This window comes from Drosophila innubila, assembly GCF_004354385.1.
Source record: "Drosophila innubila isolate TH190305 chromosome 2R unlocalized genomic scaffold, UK_Dinn_1.0 1_C_2R, whole genome shotgun sequence".
NCBI lineage: Eukaryota > Metazoa > Arthropoda > Insecta > Diptera > Drosophilidae > Drosophila > Drosophila innubila.
This window is the reverse complement of record NW_022995374.1, coordinates 4,627,953-4,649,767: the sequence shown is the minus strand read 5'-3', so window position 1 is coordinate 4,649,767 and position 21,815 is coordinate 4,627,953. Positions and strand designations below refer to the sequence as shown.

The 21,815-nt window shown below is 36.0% G+C and overlaps 3 protein-coding genes across 13 annotated transcripts in view; all 3 read right to left on the bottom strand.

The window, feature by feature from the left end:
* Window positions 1–18,586, bottom strand: part of LOC117783046 (myocyte-specific enhancer factor 2) — a 58,348-nt gene extending 39,762 nt beyond the window's left edge. For all 11 annotated transcript variants that reach the window (XM_034620208.1, XM_034620209.1, XM_034620210.1 and 8 more), the window contains exons 1-2: window positions 17,682–18,586; window positions 2,714–2,766 (exon numbers count right to left, since the gene is read on the bottom strand). The gene's annotated coding sequence lies outside the window, so the exon portion shown is untranslated. The remainder of the gene's footprint in view (window positions 1–2,713; window positions 2,767–17,681) is intronic.
* A 260-nt stretch (window positions 18,587–18,846) lies between these two features.
* Window positions 18,847–19,351, bottom strand: LOC117783052. Its single transcript, XM_034620224.1, has 2 exons — window positions 19,120–19,351; window positions 18,847–19,066 (listed from the first exon to the last, which is right to left on the bottom strand). Exons 1-2 carry the CDS (start codon window positions 19,349–19,351, stop codon window positions 18,900–18,902), a joined length of 399 nt encoding a protein of 132 aa, XP_034476115.1. The 3' UTR covers window positions 18,847–18,899.
* A 361-nt stretch (window positions 19,352–19,712) lies between these two features.
* LOC117783048 (venom serine carboxypeptidase-like) lies at window positions 19,713–21,514 on the bottom strand. Its single transcript, XM_034620219.1, has 2 exons — window positions 21,391–21,514; window positions 19,713–21,331 (listed from the first exon to the last, which is right to left on the bottom strand). Exon 2 carries the CDS (start codon window positions 21,310–21,312, stop codon window positions 19,864–19,866), a length of 1,449 nt encoding a protein of 482 aa, XP_034476110.1. The 5' UTR covers window positions 21,313–21,331; window positions 21,391–21,514; the 3' UTR covers window positions 19,713–19,863.
* Between the last annotated feature and the right edge of the window lie 301 nt (window positions 21,515–21,815).

Genomic DNA, 21,815 nt, shown 5'->3' with positions numbered 1-21,815 from the left:
CATGCGAAATTCTTGTTTTCTTATTTCGAGTGTTTGTACAAAGGATTTGCGGCTTGGCTTTCCGTCTTACTTGAGCTTCTTGGCCTAAAGCCAAGACGACGCTAAGCAACCCGTTCTAAGGATTGCATAAAGAAAAATTCAAGAAAAAATTATCCACATAAAATAAGTATAAGAACCTAATGAGATTATAACGGTCATAACATTATCAATGCCATTTAATAATCAATTACATTTCGGGCTGCCTTTTTATGTAAGTACTTAATCGCAGAATTATTTCTTGGGTGCCTAATGAGCATTTCAAGAAAGTCCTGGAAATTAAATAATCAATTATTTGATGATGCTACTTGTAGTATCGATTTATCGATAGGCACATGTGCATGTAAATAAATAAGTAAAGGAATAAGGAAATAAATGGATTGGCGACTTTAAGTCTATTACAGTTTCAATTGAGAGCTCAAACGATTTATAGATAACGATAATTGATTAATCGACATTATTATATAATGTTATCGATAACACACGAATTATCGATAGGTGCATTTTTTTGGTTACATATTTGTATATTTTAATTATTTAATTTAATTTGTATTTGAATTACTATGGTGTGCTATAGAGCAGTGTAATCTTTTATATATTACTCTGTAATATATCGATAGACACTTTGATCGCTACACTTTGCAACACAACACAACATGATAACAAAACTGCACAACAAAAATAAGTCCGGCTTTCTCTAACGCCAATCGAAACGTCTATCGATACCGGCAAAACCCGCAACGTACAAAGGAAACTGAGTAAGAATCGATTCCTTTTTGCGTTTTGTTAAACGCGACGCGTTTGATTGCTCGGCCGATGCGCTAATAAAGCTCTTAATTCTGGCCGATCGGATCGCTCGAAATAAATCGAAAGGCCGAGGCGTACACACACACACACACGCACAGATGGATAGATAAACATACACTGAAATATTTTAAAATTAAAGCAATTTTTCGTATTATTTTTGGTTTTCTTTGTTTTTGTTATTGTATAAGTATTTTGGTTGTCGGCGCGCCTGCCTCAGTTTTTCGGCCTCACAGTGTGTGTGTGTGTGTGGTGTGTGTTGTTGCTTTGACTACCGATCTCCTTCAACTAAATAAAAGAAAGGAAATCTGCTGCTTTTGCCTGAGCATCTGTTTCTGTTTTCTGTTTCAGTTGCTGCTTCTGTTTCTGTTTCGGTTTCGATAATTTTCTAGTGTTGCATTTGGAAATGGAAGTGGCGAGACGTGTGTGCGCGAGTTATTCAAATAAATATCACTTATTTTTATAATCACATACGCCAACGCCACGCTAAATATGTAAAATACAATTTGCCAGCAATTTCTGCACTTGCAACTGCATTTGGAAAAAAATAAAAAAAAATCTCCCAAGGCAAATGTCTGCCCTTCTCATTCTCTTCCTTTATTTTCCACTCTCTCAGCCACCCTCTCTCTCTATCTCTCTCTCTCTGTTATGAACTTTCCTTGCTGCCAATTTCAGTGTTTTCACATAAAATTTTTAAAATTAGCACCAGAGTGAAAACATCAATATTTTTACATTTTTCAATATGCATGATTTCTATGGAAATTCCAACAAGGAGTTATTTTTAAACGACGCATCGCCCGCCCGCTGCTGTTGCTGCTGTTGTTGTTGCTGTATATTTTGCTGTTACCTAGAAGGAGGGAAGCGTAAGGAAGGGCGTGGCAGCTGCTAGCCAAAATATAAAAAAATAATCATAAAGAAAATGCGTCTGTTTATTGTCAAAATCCTTTTAGCAGTGCCTCAAGTAATTGGCAAATATATATTTTGCATATAAAACGTATGCGAAATGTCTCTGTCTCTGTCTCACTCTCTCTCCCTCCTTCTTATTTTTGGCAGTCAGCCTTATAGCTTATATAAGCCAAAACCTTTTGGTCACGTGTATTGGCAGCATGAATTTTGCTCGAGTTTTAAAGTCAGTGCAACTTTTGCGCCTCAAAGTATGCTACACATTTTGCGCATTGCTGACGCTGAATAAAAGTTAATGCATTAATGCGAAATTCAATGAGTTTCACACACACACACATACACTCACACTTATACATCTTGAGGCAGAGTGTGCACGCTTAATTAAAGCGCAAGAATTCACAGCTTTGTGGCATTACTGTCTCTCTAATGAAGCGACTCATGGTCCCGTTACTGTTGGTTAATACCCTACTTGAGGTTAATATCCAACGCACACGCACACACACACACAGCAGGTGTGTGCTCAAAATGTATGTAAGCGTAAAATTTTATTGAAAGTGATGAATTAATGAGGCGTTAAATGAATAAATGTGTATTCTCTTGCCGCCCTATTGAACCGGAAGTTACCGCAACCACAACAACAAAATGGCGTAAAACAACACTCAGTTGCTATACCTTCTTCCCTCCCCTCCCTCGTTCTTCCGCCTTGTGTGAAACTAACATAATTATTAGAATTGAGCAATGTGATGAGCATAATTTTCTCAGCATCATTAATTGTACTGCGTCCTGTGTATTTCGTAATCCCTTTATTCCGTATTCTGTTCGCGTACTAAATTTCCAAATCAGCAATTTTATAGCACTACAATTTCTTTGATAATTACTCTCACAAGAATTATTTTAAGCATTTGCAACTAAATACAATACTTAACTTGAGTTATAATTAGGTGTTTTTAAAATTTGCATAAATATTTACCCTTTGAATTCCCGCAGTCGTCAATGAAACTGTCTCTTCATAAAGTTGTCAATCTGCAAATGTGCATAAATGAAATTAGTATGCGATTATTAACTGGTTTTAATATTATATAACTTAATCAAATACATTTATCAACTAAATTTATTATGCATTTTCAATGTCGATCTACAAATTATGAGAGCCAATTGTTATGCAAATTATTCACTTTCTGCAAAGCTTTCTCAGTATGTTAAATTTTGTATATAGAAATATTATGAAGATTTATTTAATACACTTTCAGTTGAGAGCTTGAATTTGAGTTAATTCAAATAAAAGTTTAGAAAATAACTTTTAATTTATCTGCAAATTTTTTAAAAATTACAATAATTATAATTATAGTAACAACTAGTTAAGTAAAAATACAGAAGCGAAAATTAGAAATTTTAGATTTCTTGCAGCACTTTCCATTTTTTTACACTTAAAAAAAGAATTAATTTGGGAAAACTCGATATATTAATTGTCGATAAATCGACAACTCGATTTTATTTTTTTCTACTTTAACATTTCAATTTAAAACTTGATTCACTGTTTGGAATTACATCACTAGCAACAATATTACTCTGTCATATTTATTAAATAAATAAACAATAATAATATTAATCAAATTAATAACCATTATACACTCTCATATATGATACACACACACTCCCACACACATATTTGCATACGTATTTTAACAAACATATATTGATGGTTTTTTGTTTGTTTCTTCGTTCGTTTTTTTATTCAGTTCCTGCTGCCTGTTATTGATGATATGCCATCAAATCCATTTTCATATGCACGAAACGCGCTATTAAAAACCAATAGCTTATACAGCCTGTCAAATGCACACACACACAACCACACACACACACATACACTCATACACACACTTCAACAGCACAGTTATGGGATAACACGATTTTATGCTAAATAACAAGCCATTAGTGCGAAGAGGGAAAACCAAACGAGAACTAAATCCTAAAGTCGCACCATCAGGTGCCAGGCACGCAAAAGGATTTCCCTCAACACACACTCACACACACACACTCACACACACACACCTACATACTTGGAGATTGCACATTTATGCAAAAATGTTTGAAAAATAAGCGAAAATCAAAGAAAATGCAATTTAGTTTTATGAGCTCGAATCGCAACTAAAATAAAGCCAAATAAATGTTATTATAGATACCAATTTGTTTGCCATTAGCTGCTGTAGAAACAGCGGCAAGGGGAAGTTGCTATCAAAATGCAACCTGCGTGCAACGCGGTGTCAATCATTCGAGAGTCAGTTGCAAGTTGCCAACAGTAAGTTGCACGTTACCACATAGTCAACAAACACAGCCGCATTGCATTTCCGCTGCGGCAGATAACAACAAACCTACAACAACAACAACAACTACAACAATAGCAACAACATCAACAACAACAACAAATTGGTATGCAAATGCCGGCTTCGACAAGGTTCTAAGAGAGCCCAACCCAAAGTGAAGTTCAATCCATTCACTTCGTGACTTTGGTCAGCTGCAACTTCAGTTTCAATTTCGCTTTCGCTTTTGTTTCTACTTCTGCTGTTATAGCAGCGAGGGTCATTTTAATAGTTGAGAGAAAACTTAGAAATCTGAAGAAATTCATAAACATCAACTAAATTTAAACTTTTTGTAATAACAAAGAAAAATAAATTAATAACAAGATTTATTATTGAAATTATATCACCATATTATTATCAGGGAATAACAATCGTTAACCGAAACTAACCGTTTCATTTTTAGTACCGAGTCTGAAACCGTAACCAAAATAAATTTTCTGTCAAGAACCAAATACCGAAACGTTTGTACCGGTACGGTTAAAGATCTTACCAACTTCAAACTGTCATTACTTGATCAAAACTGAACCGATTTTCAAGTGGAATGTCATTTTGATCATGATTTGGTCTCTTAATTGATTCTGCATTTAAATTATTATCATCTAGAAATTTTGATATTTTTTCGATTCTAAGCCATCTAACATCCAATTTTCCATACCTACCCCTTGACATTTTTTCAAAAACTTTGATCTCTCATAACTTCATCAAAAAATAACCGATTTTCAAGCGGAATGTCATTTTGTTCATGATTTGGTCTCTAAATTGATTCTGCATTTAAATTAATATCACCTAGAAAATTTGATATTTTTACGATTCTAAGCCATCTAACATCCAATTTTCCATACCTACCCCTTGACATTTTTTCAAAAACTTTGATCTCTCATAACTTCATCAAAAATTAACCGATTTTCAAGCGGAATGTCATTTTGTTCATGATTTGGTCTCTAAATTGATTCTGCATTTAAATTAATATCACCTAGAAAATTTGATATTTTTTCGATTCTAAGCCATATATTATCCAATTTTCCATACCTACCCCTTGACATTTTTTCAAAAACTTTGATCTCTCATAACTTCATCAAAAAATAACCGATTTTCAAGCGGAATGTCATTTTGTTCATGATTTGGTCTCTAAATTGATTCTGCATTTAAATTAATATCACCTAGAAAATTTGATATTTTTTCGATTCTAAGCCATCTAACATCCAATTTTCCATACCTACCCCTTGACATTTTTTCAAAAACTTTGATCTCTCATAACTTCATCAAAAATTAACCGATTTTCAAGCGGAATGTCATTTTGTTCATTATTTGGTCTCTAAATTGATTCTGCATTTAAATTATTATCACCTAGAAAATTTGATATTTTTTCGATTCTAAGCCATCTAACATCCAATTTTCCATACGCTCAAAACATTTTTTTGCTCTAGGTCTAGCTATTTATTTCGATGTCAATTTGATTAGAAAACGACATCTTAACATTGCTGCCCTCGCATATTGCATATTAAATGCCAAGTCTATATTCACATTTATGTCCTTGAAATGAACGTCACATCGACTTGTGGCAAGTGGCGTTGACTGTAAACTGTCTGCGACTTGGGGACTATGCCTGTAATTGATAAACCATGCAACATGCCTCCTCCCCCCTCAATACCTGCTGCTTTTTACCGCGTTTCCAACTCTAAAAGTCAAGTCTTAGCAAATGCAAGTGAATGCTATTTGCATTTCTAATCGACTTGTAAATGTCGCCGGAAATGACCGCAAACATAAAACCAAACACACACACTCAAACACACACACATGTAAGCCGCGACAGCTGTTTTGGTTTTTTTTTCAAAAGTATTTTGATTAGCAGAAGGCGCTAAATCTTGACAGCAAAACAAACATAAAAATAAAACGCCACAAAGTATGCAACACTTTCTTACTGCCATGGCAAAGCCAAAAGTCAACTGAGCTATAAATACAACAACTACTACAACAACGCCCACAAACTATATTTGTGCTTTGGTTTTGCTGCCTGCTGCTTTTAGGCTTCTAAATTTAGGAGCAAAGTTTAAAGTTGAAAAGCATTTCCGTGTCGCATGTTCTTGTTGTTCTTTTTGTTCTTTTTGTTCTTGTTGTCTTGACGTCAGCAGCAATGGCGTTATTCAAATATTGTACAGTTAAATTATGCATTTTATTCAGTGGAGACGCAGTGGGAAATTCCCCAAAAGCTGTGACAGCTAATTGAAAATTCCATTGCATATTCAGAGGCGCACTTCGAGTGAAACTCAACTCGGTTCAACAAAACAACTTGAGTGAGTGAAGAGCGCATTAAAGAGAGAGAGCGCACGCAACGCATTGAGTGAGGACTGCAAGTGAACACGCCCCCTAGCGTCAGTTAGCTGCAATTCACCAGTGCCAAAGCCAGCGCAGCCAACCCCCGTTCAAGTTCAATGCAATACGAAGAGGGCAGCGACGCTGTCCTTGACGACGACGACGTCGCCCATGAGAATCGTGGGACAAGTTGCCAAGCGACGATGAATGCGGCAAGTGGGAGAATGCAAAAGCAGCGCCCGTTTTTGCGTAATAAAGGCGTGCGAGGGCGTAACGGTCAACATTTGCAGAGTCCAAGAGCGAGGTGAGAGGTGAGTGTTTTTGTGTTTGTGTTTGTGTTGTTGAGAATGTGTGTGTGTGTGTATGGAAGGCGATTGCTTGAATAAATCTCAAAGGCAGTGCATTTCTCAATGCAGTTGAAAACTAAATTATGAACATTAAGATACCCTACAATAAATAAATTACATAATATGTTAAATTATATGTTAAATTAATATGTTACTTTACTAATATAATCAATTTTGATTATTAATTATTACCATTAAAATAATATTAAAATATTAATTATTATTATTTATTATAAAAATTATTTACAATTTATGATATGAAAGATAATAATAAATTAAAAAATTAAATATTAAATTAAAATTAATTCTAGTATGCTATTGTGGGCTAAAGTGACTCTTATTCTCTAACGTTTACAGAGTATAACTGTGAGTGAGTAGTTTAGTTAGTCACTTCGACTAAGCCATTCAGTTCTTTGGACTTTTGTTTGTTTGTTGTCTAATTAGTTTATGCGTAACGACAAAGAAATTGCATAAGAAAATGCGATTATTTGTTTGAATGTCCATAGCAATATATGAAAACATACTTAAAAAGACACCCATTTTAACACACTTTTAAAATGTAATACAAATTTATTTGTTATGTTCAAAGAACGCAATTTCGATTAAGTAATTTCACTCTAAAATTCAGGCCCAACATATTAACTTTTTTTTAGTGGTTTTATCTGACGACCCGTGAGCAAAAGCAAATTTTGGTTTAATCAATTGTCACGTTCGCTGCAAATAATGTTTAATGACTCTGACGAATGTAAATACCTTTTGTATAAAATAATTAAAAGTTGCTATTAAATAATTGTAAACGCTGGAGTTTGCGACATCAACTGATAAACATAAAGTTTCAGCAATAGATAAAGAAATATAAGATATGAATTATATTGACCTATTTTAGATATGTATTTTCTACACAATTTCAATGAGTAGCACACAACAGGACGTATACTTAATATTAATACAAACACGTATACGAAATATGCAAAATTTATTGCCGTCACATGCAAAGCTCGTGGCAACCTCAGCAATTATATGTTTGCACACTTGCAACAATCATAAATGATACGCAAACAAACAAACAAACAGACAGACAGACAAACGGCAAAAAGCGCAAAGTCGTTTAATCAGCTCAACAAATAGGAATAGCGCTCAGATAAATGTCACCCATAATGGTAACATTGTGACTGTTGTTGTTGTTGTTATTATTATTGTGGTTGTTGTTGTTTTTATGCGACACATGCTTATGGCACTCGGCACAGAATCAACAACTTAACTAAAGTCACGTGTAAACATTCGAAAATGCTGTAAATTGGTATTTATTGCAAGTGGAGAAGCAACAGCAACAGCAACAACAACAACAAGTGACAAAACGAAACTGTGCACACACAAATACAAACAAACACACACACACGCACAGACTAGAGAGCGAAATGAATAAAATGTGATAAACACAAAACGGCGAAAAGTCAACAAAATTGCGAGTTCAACTGAAAAGAAGCAACACAAATACAAATACAAGCAAACGTGAACTCATACACACACACACACATAGTTGTTTGCATGTGGGAGCCGGAATCCAATTAGAATAAAGCTCTCTCAGCACGCAGCGAGCAGATTGAGAGAGAGAGAGAGAGGGAGAGAGCAGCTTTCTGCAATGCTGGCTGGCTGCTGCATAAAATGACATCACAACAACAACAACAACAACTCACCAGACCAGACGCTGCGCAGTGCGATAACAGCGCACGAGAGCGAACAAGCGTGAGTGAGAGAAAAGAGGAGTGTAAGAGAGTGAGAAGTGAAGCATGTATGACATCAGCGTGTGCACGATTTGTTAACAGTTAATCGCACGATCGTTAGCTATAGCGGCAGCAGGGGGGAGAGGAAGGTAGCTGGACTGTGTTGTGTAGTGTTGTTGTTCTTTTTGTTTTTATTGAAATTCTTTTTTGCCTTTTTGTGAATTCGGAAATACTTGTAGCACTGCTTCTATAGCGCTTTTATTAAAGATCGTGCTTTATTTTTCGGTTTTTTGTTTTGGGCTTTGCTTCTGTTTACATTAGAGTTGAGCTATTCCTCTTTAATATGATATTTACTCAGATTATTCTTCAATTGTATTGTTATTGCTAAAAATGGCACACGTGCCCAAACATAGAATCAGCTAGTAGCAACTCCTTTGGTACCTGCCGCGGCAATAACAACATAAACATCAGCAACAACAACATGAACAACAACAAAAACACTCATTAAACTTTAATTGACGCTTCATTTGGTTCGCTGGAATCGCGTGAAATCTCTTGAGAACCGGTTCGCTGGACCGCTTGGTGTTTGACTTGCCAAAAAGTCAGCTTAAGCAGCACAACAGCAACAACAATAAGAGAAGCGGAAAGAAAAAAACATACACACACACACACATAAACGCTTTGCTTAACTGTCGACTCTAATAATTTTTTCGTTATTGATTTATTTCTTTAGCTGCTTTATCAACTCACAACTTCTTACATATATTTATTTTATTTTATTTCTATTTTTTTTTTTTTTTTTGTTGCTATTTATTTTGTTTTTGTTCTTTTTTTCACACATTGTCGTTTTGTTTAGTGTGCGTAACATTTTATTCGATGATTATTCATTGCTGTGCCACAAAAAACTTTCGAAGGAATTTCAAAACATATTTTTCATTTCAATCTCTATGAATTGTCTTTGGTTTTTGACATTGACTGTGGCTTTTTGGCCAGCTAAGTTGACACCTTAATCACCTGGCCGCTTTTGAGGCAGACAATCCGTGTTGTCTTCATGCTGTCAAAGCAAAGCAAAGAATTCACCTTAAATAATGTTGTCTAGTGGCTCTTTAATGATCGCTGTCGATGAGCAAGATTAAAAAACCGTAGAACAATTGCCTGCAAGCGTTTTTCAACTCTTTATATATTTTTTTTTTAAGGATACTGAAAACTTTAAAGTTGTTGTTAATTTTTTTTTCAACTTAGATATGTTAACCTACTTAGAAATAAATTTCTTTTATTATATTAGCATTATAATCAGCTGAATTAAACCAAACATTTGTATTTCCAAATATTGAACCACAATTAGCACATCATAAGTAATTTTTATTGAAACAGCTGCAAATCGTTTTGAAACCAATGGAAATTTCCCCAAAATTCTGTTCCAGTGGCATCTAAATAAATGAAATTATTTGATTGTGTGAGGTTATTATAATAATATAACACAAGCTTGAGCTGAAGTACTTATTGTAATTTATTCTACAGAGAAAAAAAAACGGAGTACTACGGGATTAAATCAATCTATTGCAGTGTCAGAAGTCAATTACAAATGTCAATAACAAAACACTTAAGTTCAGCACGATTTTTCATTAAGCTCTCAGCAAATATTTTGATTTCAGTGATTATTAAAAACAATTTTAATTACATTAAATATTTAAAGTTTCTTTGACATTTTTAATGTTGAGTCGTTGACTTTTTATTCGCATATTGTCTTAATTTAAAAATAAAATCCTGAATGCATACGTAAAAAATATGCTAAAATCAAGAAAATTCAACTTGAATTTTAGAAAGATTTTTTTCCGTGTATACATTAACATTAAAACGTATCTCTGCACAATTGTTACTATTGATATGGAGAGTACGATCTATTTTACAAATTCCTCTGTCCACATACACCAAATTTCTTTGTCTTTTGATTCTTCTCATTCTTCTTCCTCTTCTCGTTTGTTTTGCCAGTTAAGATCTGGTCCACACTCCATTTGACTGCCTTCTGGTCGTGTTGTGTGTAAGGTGTTGATTTGCTCAATGAAAGCAATTAAATTAAGAGGGCTGCAAAGTGGCCACGTCTGGAAATTGTTGGGTATCTTACAGATTTTGGAATAGGTCTTTAGCTTGAGCTAATGATCTCAAGGCACTTTCAAGCGTACATACATATAACTTGTAGTTGTTGCTATTGTTGATTAATAATTTATGCATACACACAAATAATTAAAAATCATGAATCTTAACATACAATTTGGCATGGCAAATATTTATTTATTCAATTTATATGAATTATACAAACAATACGCTTTGGCCCCAAAATCAATCCCAGCTACAACGAGTATACCCTGTAAAAATTTATCCTCATATCAGAGTCTATACAAATTAAATATTTATATTAAAATTTAATAAATAGATTCATATACTAATATTATAAACAGTTAAAAATTGTGCAATAGTTCTGATATTCTCTCTCTCTCTGTCTGTTCTATAATTTACTATAGGGCATATGCAAGTTATGCACATCTTAGCAACTTGACTTTTTTATCCAATTTTTTGCGTTGTACAAAAATTATTATTAAATACAAGTATTGAATATATTTGGCAGATGATTGTTCTGTTTTGGTCAAGTGTTTGTGCCATAAAAGGCTCAACACTTAAACAACAGCAACAAAAAACAAAAAAAAAAATTATTTACGCTTTAATTAAATCGCAATTACTTCACTTAAATCGATTGCTGAATTTTGTTGTGCACCGCTTTAACTAATTAAAAGTTTTTCTGGTTGACTTATAAAAACTTTCAATGCTTGTTCTCAATTTAATTAGTTGACAGCGCTAAAAGGCACAAACTTTGGTCGCACCAACTTCAAAGCAGCTTTGAAAGGACTGCAAAGCAACAACAACAACAACTGATACACAATAACAATAACAACAAGTGTACAAGTTCCTCATTAATGGCACTTAAAAGTCATGCGCAGGCCAACGTTGCGTATGAGCAATGTGACCCAGAGTTGAAGCGGAAGTAGCAGCAGCAGCAGTGGGCGTAGGAGGCGTGGCATACTCTGTGGGCGTACCACAATCACGCAGGTGCCGCAGTACATAATTTATTATGCCTTTGTTATAATAATGTATTGAAATTGACCCAATTTTTAAGAAGGAATTTGAAGGTTGACCAGTTAAACAGTTAATCAGTTGTCCAGTTGCCCAGTTGAGCAATTGATCATTCTGGCATTCCATCAATGTCCAATTTACTTTTATAAATATATTACTTTTAAGCACACTGTCAAATATCCTGCTCCCAATCAATAAAATTTGACCATTAAAGACGCATAAAATACTAAAGAATGGAATATTAATATTGTTCTTAAGGTAATCTAAAAAGTCTGCTAATTATTAAATATTAAACAAAAGCACTTAAATGTATTTTTCTAAGCTATCAATAAAGTAAAATTAGCCACATTTATTATCTGTAAAGTATGCACTCTATTTATATTTTGTTTAAACTAAAACTTTTCATGATAAAATTATATTTTAGCATCTGAAACTTAAGCTTAAATGCGAGAGTTTCGAGGATCTTTAGAGATAATGCTCTTACTTCCATTATCTCAAATGACAGCTGTTTAATATGCCCGTTTTAATACGATATGGTTGAGGGTATAACAAAATTGTCTGGAATTATATTTAAGCAGCTTAATGAAGCATTTGAAACTTTCACAGCCATCATTATGATGTCTGCGATATTTGGCACTCAATGCCACAAGTGGAACCAATGTGTTGACCGACTAAAAATTCGGCTAGTGAGAAATGTAAATGACCTACATGATAATTGGATATAATTATGTATATATACATACGTAAGCTGCTTTATACCATATTCTATTCTTAGGATTAATTGCAAGTTATTTGTGTCCATCTCGGTCGCAGATTTTTGATAAATGCTTTGGCATAGTTGGCATACTGATCAGTGATCGCCCTAGGAAATTCACTCGCATACCCTACGATAACAACAATCGCGAATCGTTAAAAACCCGTTTCAACTGGACAACTGGACAACTGGACAACTGGCCAATGCCATCAAAACACAATTACGAAGTACCAAAACGAAACTGCAATAGCAAAGAGCAGGCATACCAATGATAATGATCTTGCAAAAATGGTCAAGATGGAAAACAACAACAAGACACATAACAGCAAAAGCGGACAAGTTTTAAGATAACTAACTGATGCGGTGATTTTCAAGAGATTCAGCTCTCTTACGTACACACACACACACACACACACACACATGCACACACGCAGGCACACAGATAGAAAGATGAGCTTGGCCTGCTGCACGGGACTCTAAAAATAGCGAGCGCTCATTAGAAAAGGCTAAAAATAGCCAGCAAGTTGAATCGCGTTCGCTTTGAGCAAATACGACTACAACAAAAATAATAAAAAGAAAAAAAATAGAGTAAAATAATCGTAATAAACGAGACGCTGCAAAAGAGTAGCGTAAAATGTGATAACTTGCATAAACATAAATAAAAATATATAAATATAAAGGTAAAATGGGTACGGTGAACTAAATTTGCTCGTGACGTGGGTGCCAACAAAGTTTATCTCTTAAGCTTCAAATATCCAAGGATTTTATAACCACTTATTAGAGCTGTTAAAGATGTGTTTAGTTTAACCTGAAGTTAAAATAGACAGTAAGTGAAATTTTAAAATTATGTCTATTGTTGGCGATTTGGCACTTTTTTCAGCTCCTTTTTCAGTTCACTTAGCTTTTTTGCAGTTGAGCATTTCTTTGGCAACTATTTATTCTCAGCTGCTGAACTAGTTTAGTGCGCCAAGGAACTGGTTGAACGCTCGGTAAATTCTTAATAGTTTTGCACAGATTTTTTGCCTTTATTACAGTGAAGCTGCAGTGCCATGTTAAAAGCCTAAAAAACTGAGCTCTAAATTAAACATAACCCTTTAACTATACATATGTAACATATGTAAAAGAAAAATCATAAAAAAAACAGCCTAAAGTTCTTACTTGCTCAGGCTATAAATATAGTGTAATTTAGAATTAATTTCAACATTATAAAATTACAATTGTATAAGCAAAAGCCTGAGAATTAAATTAAGATAAAAAAGCTAGTTTATAAAAAATAAATCACTAAAATTTTAATGCATTAAAAATGCACTTATTATGTAGTCATTCCTAAAATTATTCTTAAGTATTTCGAGTCCTTACAAACCAAAAAAAAAAAATAAAATAAAAATAAAGAGCGTTTACATAACTTCAAACAATTAAGTTAAATTGCTGTTGTTATTTTGGCAATGTTGACATGGCAAACATTTTGGCCCAGAACATATAAAAAAAAAAAGATACAAGAGGGAAAAAAAAACAGAACACAAGATAAGACCTCGAGGGTGAAGAGTAGCAAGCAGACCAGACCAGTCCAGACAATACCAACAGCGGGTGCCAAGGTAAACCAAGTAAATCAAATAGTACAAATGTGAGGTGGAAGGGAGGGGCAACAACAACAACAAGAACGGTAGAACGCCACTTCAAACAGACAACAAACATACATAGTAGCCAAAAGAGTAAAAGCAGCAACAACGACCAAGCAAATGGTATGTAAGAAGGAATGAAATAAAAAACAGAGGCAAAAGGCAAGAAACCCAATAACATAAAAGCTAAAGAATTTTTTTGCGCAAAAAGGATGAAGTCGACTCAAACAACAGAGGGGGCTGTGTGTGTGTGTGTGTGTGTTGCGAATGTGATGTGTGTAAGTAGAAAAACCCGCTTACAGCAGCAAAAAAAAAACGCGGCAGCAACACACCAACTGACGACCTTGATAAGTTTCACATACACACACACACACATACACAGAGTGAAACTGCCCACGAAAAAAAGGAAGGGGCTCACCAAGGAGTGCACAAATACGTTTGCTGTTTACAAAAGGGGGAGCGAAAGAGGAGGCATGCCGTATCACACCACAATCGATGCCCAAAGAGAGCGCGCGCATGGTGAGTTTCGCTCTCGCTCTCGCTCTCTCGATTTCGCTCTCTTGCTGCCATCAACAAGTGGCTGCTCCTAGCTCAATTCGTATTTGTGTGTCTGTGTGCCTGTGTGTGTGTGTGTGTGTGTGTTGCTCTTTAGCAGCAGCAGCAGCAGCAGCGCGTGGTGAGCTTATTGTTTTTGTTTTACTTCTGTTTGTTCGTTCTTGCTGTAATTGTACTTAATATACATACTAATACATACATATGCATGTACACATTATCATGCTCTGCGTTTCATTATTGAATTTCTCAAGTCGCTGCCGCTGACGCATTTAAAGAACGCCAAACAAATGCGACCGCTTGTCTGCCTCTGCTATGCTCTCACACTCTCACTCTCTCTCGCTTTCTCGCACTCTCTTTCGGCCTCTCTTGGTTTCCGCCAATCAGCTGGCAATCAGCTTGGAAATTCAAATTCAATTAATATTATTTAATAAATTCGCATTCAATATTGACAAGCCAACTACATAGTATACATCTGTCTGTGTTTAGTAAATGGAAAATTTCTGTTGCCCATTGATAGGTGTAGTGTATGTGGTTAAATAAATGCAAAAACAACAAAAACAACAACAAGATTTAAACGATCGTGCAACGTGCCTGAAATTATAAAATACAAATCAACGCGGAACCCGCCGTATAAAGAAACCGGCGCTGCACTTGCAACAAACGTAGGCTGCAAAGCCGATGTTGCCTGCCACACACACACTCACACACACACACAACCGGCTCAGATCAACCGACAGACAGACGAAGCAACGTCTAGTTTGAGTTTTGAACGACAGTCAAACACAAGAGACAACCCATAATTAATCAGACTACAGGCAACAACAACATTTTCCTTCTTTTTTTTTGTTGTTTACCAATTTACAATTTACGTGTACAGCCAACAAATTGCAAATTCCGTGCAGATCCCTTACAACATTAACAAGAATCAATAACTTGTTTGTTTCCCATGTTATTTGCGCTTATCAACTGGTCAGTTTGTCTGTTTTGTATACCCTGTAAAGCTGCGTTTAGTGCTGGGGTATTATAAGTTTATTATATAAAATATTTGAAGATACACATTGTTAGCACTTTTTTACAGGGTATTTTCAACGCAACATTTTATTAACTTTTTTCTATGCATTATTTTCAATCAATACTACGTTTCCCCAATTTAATACATACACACAAACGCAATGCGAATTTACTACGATCGTAGTGTCCAAATCTATGTGTCAAAACAAGTTTTCAAACATCAATTCGCATATTTTTACAAATTATATTAAAGCTCATATATAAAGACAGCACAATAACAACAATAACAACAACAAACAAAAATAGCAAACGATCAAATAACAACAAATAGTAACAACAAAAATAGGAACAATCATATATATTTTGTCTTAGTACTGTGAAAACTAGTTTTGCTTGTAAATCTATTTAACAATTGTTATTCCAAATACAAACAGTAATGAGCTTAGATTTGAATACCCTAGAAAACTTAAGAAATACTATGACTACAAAAGAAGAAATATAGAGGAAACTCTCTTGAGATAACTCATAGTCTTTTCCACTTTTATTTTATTCAAAATTACTATTTATAGTATAAATATAATATAAGTTATAAATTTTATACCTTACATATATTTAAACTATTCTTGCTGTGAACATTGAGCTTAGTTTATCCTTATCATTTTCATGACAACTCCATAAGGAAACTCTGAGTAATGCTTTTGAAATTAAAAGACATTCATTTAGTTATAAATCGGTTGAAAATTCATTATGACTAATACACAAATATATGCATTTATATTTACTTATTATGCATGTAAAAAAGCTTTTATCACATTGCACATCATCTTCTCTATTTCTCTCTCTCTCTCTCTCTCTATCTCTCTATCACTCTCTTTGCACAGACAGAAAACACAATCAATTTAATAATCTTTACAATTATTACCTAATAAATAAAAGATTTAAAAAAACATTACAAATAAATAGTTACATTATAATATTCTATCATAAGTATGCAAATCTTAGTTTTTATTGATTGATTAGTTCCAGTTTTGCTTAGTGTACGCTAATCAAATGGAAAATTTGTATACTTTTGTGTACAAGTGAATAAATTACAATGTGTAATAGTTGAAAACCCCAACAACAACAACAACAGCAACAACAAATTAAAGCTTCAAGTTATAATTTAACTATAAGTATAGTCTAAATAACATTGCCGCTTCGGGTTTTACGCCTAACGAATAATACAAATGTATGCATATATGATAAAAAAAAAAAAATTCCCGACATCAACACCCTAATGTAACTATGAAGTACAATAAAAGTTTAGTTGCGTCTATCTTAGATGGACAAAGAGAAAGAGAGTGAGAGTAAGAGCACCCACATATGCGTACAGATTTGTATGTGTGTGTGTTTGCATGTGATTAGAAAAAATCAGGAGTGCTTAGCAAATGGCCCTGAGAGTAAATTACAGTTTGCCGAATGCAAACGAAGTTACTTGTGGATCACCAATACATACGCATAAGAGTACATGCTCTCTTTGTGCGCGCTCCTGGCATACAATTGGGGAAATGTCGTTGATCTACCGTTTTAGGCAATGATGATGCTCGCTCTCGCTCTCGCTCTTGTCTGCTATCAGTCGCCGCTATCCGGCTGCTGTGTGTGTGTGTGTGAGTGTGTGGTGAGCTTGTCACTTAATTTCATGTGCTGCAATCAAAACAGACACACAACACACACAATGAAAAGGCAAGAAAGAGAGGGAACTGTGCGGCGGTATGCAAAACAAAACTATTTAAGTGGATAGACAAGTTTTAACCAGCGCCAAGCGTGCTGATAAAGCGGTTTGCGCTGGTCAAGCACACACAAAGAGTGAGAGAGTTGCACAAAGAAAGCAAAGTGTCACTTGCAACTTGCAACTGCAATACTAAAACAATTCCAGACTCGACTCAGCCAAAAAATATCCATAAAGACGCGATAAAAATAACTCAACGTTGCCTGCAATCAATTTGAGCCTAACCAACTATGGCTATGTATAGACTTGACTTACAACAAAGCAAGAGAAGTAGAAGAAATGAACAAGAGAAGAAGAGCAGAAGAACAGAAACTAGCTAAAAGGCTAAAGGCACAAGGCATTTTTTATTTCAACTTACCGCTGCGCTCCCGCGCCGCACAAGTTCAAGGCCAAGTGGCCACGGCGCCTCCTCTTGTTGCTGTTGTTGTTGTTGCTGCTGCCGCTGCTGCCAGTTTTCGCGCTCTGCGAGTGCTCTTCTCTATGTATGCGTGTGTGTGTGTTTGACTATGCGTGTGTGTGTGTGTGAGTATGCTTTTTTATGCACAACCGTTTGCATGCAAAAGAACTTTCGTTTTCAAGTACACGAAGCGCCAGAAGGAAGCTTTTACTGTTGTTGTTGTTGTTATGGTTTTTGTTGTTATTGTTGTTTTGGTTTTTGTTGTTGGCTGTTTTGTTTTAGCAGGTCGCGCGTGGTGAACAGAAACGAACTCGCACTTGTTTATGACACGCGCTCTGCCAACGAAAGAAATCAACAAATTCACAAATTTGTATATGTTATTTGAGCCTGAAGCTGTGCGGCTTTGTAAATTAATTAACAACACTCAAACGTACACACACACACACACACATACACGCTCTCACACCACGCACACACATAGCCATATCAAGCGAGCGCGCGCGCCGAGATAAGCAAAGCAATTTATTTGCACTAAAATTTACTTTTTGCACGCCGTTTGAGTCGAGGGGGGGGCTTTCGGGCGGTCGGGCGGAGGCGAATGTTAAGGGGGCTGAATTCACCACACACACAATCACACTGGAATTTGTCGGAACACACGCAATCCGACGTAAGCGCACGTTTCTGTTACAAATAATGGCCACACTTGTAATTCTGTTCACTTTTTAAAACACAGCAGCAATTTGCGCCGCAATTGGTTTCAGTATTTTTTAATATTTTGTTTAGCAAAGTTGATGAATTTCAAAGAATTTAGAAACAACCAGAGACAACGGAAAACGACGACACCGCGATTACGAGGCGCAACAACAAATGGTGAGCGTAAAGAGAGTCACATGCCAGAGTTGCCAAGTCGATTGATTTTATTTACGCCAAAAAAAGCTCCACAAAAGTGTTGAAAAACGGCAAGGCGGGAGCCCAACCACAGCTGTCAGCTTAGCTATTTTATAACAAGCTCTGGCTATTTTCCGAAAAATAGCTGCAATTGCGATGGTACGTTGCCAGATCTGAAAATTTTGTAGGGTGACAACCTTTCGACCGCCTGGCAGCCTTTCTGCCCAATACAAAAATATGTTTAGAAATAAACTTTATTACTATTTAAACTATAACTTAGCTTAGTATTAATTAAAGCATAGGCAAATTTGCTTTTAAGGCGTCAAATTCCTTGCGAGCCAAGGGCTTTAAGTGGGTGCCCGAAAAGGGGGATCTGTATTCCACGTCGCGATGTCTGTTAACCAAAATCTTTTGCTCGGAATAAATCTTATTGATTTCTTGTTCTATTTGTTGCTGATCTGAAAATATAATGAAGTATTAAACGACATATATTTGGCCTTTATTAAATTACCTTTCTTGAGCAGCTGCGTTGCTTTTTCCAGCTTCATCTTGACCAGCATGCTGCCCACGGTAATCCAAACTTTTGGCTCCTCTGACTTTTCCAACAGACGCAATGCCTCCCGATTCTGCTGGCGACGCTTGTCCATGACAGTCAGCTCCTGCTTGTTGGCCAGGATCTTATCGGCCAGCTCCTCGGTTTTGTTTATAATCTCGATACCTTTATTCACGTCTGCTTGCGACATGGTTGCGTTGTTTCAAAAATTGAAATGTCAACAACGCCGACGAAACCACTGTTGCCAACTTAGCTATTTTATAGCTAGATCTAGAAACGTTAACAAATCGTTAGGGTGACCAGACTTAAGTAAATTTAGGCTTTTTATTTACTTGCCTATGGTTGCTCTAACAGCTGTGCTTTTATTTTTGAAAATGGTCAACCTTTTTAACAGCTGTTAATATTTGAAATCAGTGAGATTTTTTTTGACTGAACAGAAAATTAAGATTACATAAATCCCTTAACGGCCAATTTAATTCGACATAAGTATAATCGTAAATGAACGTTTAACAAAATATTAAACAATTGTTTTGAGAGAAAATAAAGATTACATAAACCCTTTAACAGCCAATTTATTTCAATTACAGATTTCCAACTTAAATATAATATAATCAATCGTAAATGAGTGTTTAACAAATATACTAGTATTTGCTAATATCTAAAGCTCTTTTCTTTAGCTGCAATTGTATATTTGATAAGCATTTAGTGTTTGTAATGAGTCAGATGATTTATCATCTCGTAGAGCCATTTGGGCTGATCATGTGGAGCCATGTGTCCAGCATTACGGATCATTATCTCAACCAAATGTCGAGCATGCTTGACGTAACCAGCCACCTCGCCATCAACCTTCCAGATTTCACGAGGTGCAATCTTATATTGATCGGAGCCCGGGAACTTGAGATGCTTTAGATAATTGCGGGTCAATGGATAGGCAACAATAATATCCAGTTGACCACTGTAGATGCACACGGTGTAGAAGTTCAGCAGTTCAGCAATCCAAGGCGCCACAGTGTCCATAACATCCTTCTTCAAGAAATTCTCAACTTTGTTCTCCTTGTCCAGGTCATGGAACGTCTTGTTGCCCACATGGATGGCGCGACGAGTGACGCCCGACTGCAAGAATTCACCCATCTTGGCATCAGCGGCATCGGGATGCGTGTTTAGATAATTGTAGTACCAGCTGTAACCCGTCAGATTGCTAAAGATGGAACCGTTTGTCATGTCGCCGTTGATGAGGGAATCAAAGATATCAAAGGCACACTCCATATCCCGCTTCTCAATGCATTCAGCGCCCTTCTTTTCGGCCCCATGGAACTGGTTTAAGCCGTTGTCATCAATCAATCCCAGCTGATAGAGATAATCGCCGTATTTCAGTTGATGTATTGGATCGGACAAACCATTGCCAATGGCCACACCCTTGAGCGGTATATAGACGCGTGTTTCTATAGCATTCTGCACCTTGTGAATGTGATAAGCCAGAGCAGGCACATATTTGCCTGCATAGGATTCGCCAGTAACCCAAAAGCCCGAGGAATTGCTCCAGCCAAACAGCTCGTATAGCTGCATCATTGCCTCATGCAAATTGCGTCCCACGTCCTTTTCATTCGTTGCGTAGCCCTTGTCATTGTCCGTGAAGCTAAAACCAGTGCCCACCGGATTATCAATATAGATCAAGTTGTGTGTCTTGCTCCAGGTGTAGTTTCTCTTCTGCAGTTTCCCCTGACCGTCCAGCTGCAGTGGACCATTCTCTGTGAACAGACCGAAGAGGGAGGACGCACCTGGTCCGCCCTGTAGCCACAATACAACTGGTGCATAGTCGGGATCAGTTTCCGATGGGAAATACCAGAAAAACATATTCGAATTGTAGCCCTTGTCAACGGTCAAATAACCCGAATAGCTCTCAACTCCATGAAACTGAGAACCCGAAACGCGTGCCAATTTCTTGACTTCCTCCTTGGGCAGCGATGCATTCTCAATCAAGGGCGTCAGGAAGAGCGGCTCTCCAGGGTCCACGCCATCGCTGTAGAACTGGAAGCGTGGATACGGATTCACAAAGCTCCGCCTATAGGGACGATCCTCAGAGGCAGCAACAACAACAATGCAGACAGCAGCTGCGATAGTTAAGAGCACGCAATGATTTGCGCTTTTCATTGTTTAGACTGCGCTTCAGCTGTGGGGCGGAATTTCATGATAATCAGTTCGTTATCTGACACTGCTCTGCCCACTTACCGTTTATACAAACATATAAATATATGTATGTATCTTTGTATATATGTGTATGCTGCAATTTCAACTTTAGCTTGCGACAGCAAAAACTAATCTGAGCCGGCAAACTGATGTTGCAACTTTAGGGTTACTCAAAATACATTAATATATCGATAGATATTCTTAGCGATGACATATTATTGTACGATATATTCATCAGACGATATTTTGAAAATATCGATGTAGTTGTGTGATATAAATATATATATATAGGTACAAAAATCAAGAAATTTGAATAAATTTAAATGCAGAATGAATTTAAATGTCAAATTATGATCAAAATGACATTCTGATTCAAAATCGGTTAAGTTTTGACAAAGCTATGAAAGTTTAAGTATTTCAAAACTTTGAACTTGCAACTTTACGGTTACCGTTTCCGGGCTTATTTC

Coding starts and splice junctions, on each gene's coding strand:
- LOC117783052 (XM_034620224.1), bottom strand. CDS start 19,351: ATGTCGCAAGCAGACGTGAATAAAGGTATCGAGATTATAAACAAAACC. Junction 19,067..19,119: donor AACGCAGCTGCTCAAGAAAG/GTAATTTAATAA, acceptor TTATATTTTCAG/ATCAGCAACAAATAGAACAA.
- LOC117783048 (XM_034620219.1), bottom strand. CDS start 21,312: ATGAAAAGCGCAAATCATTGCGTGCTCTTAACTATCGCAGCTGCTGTC.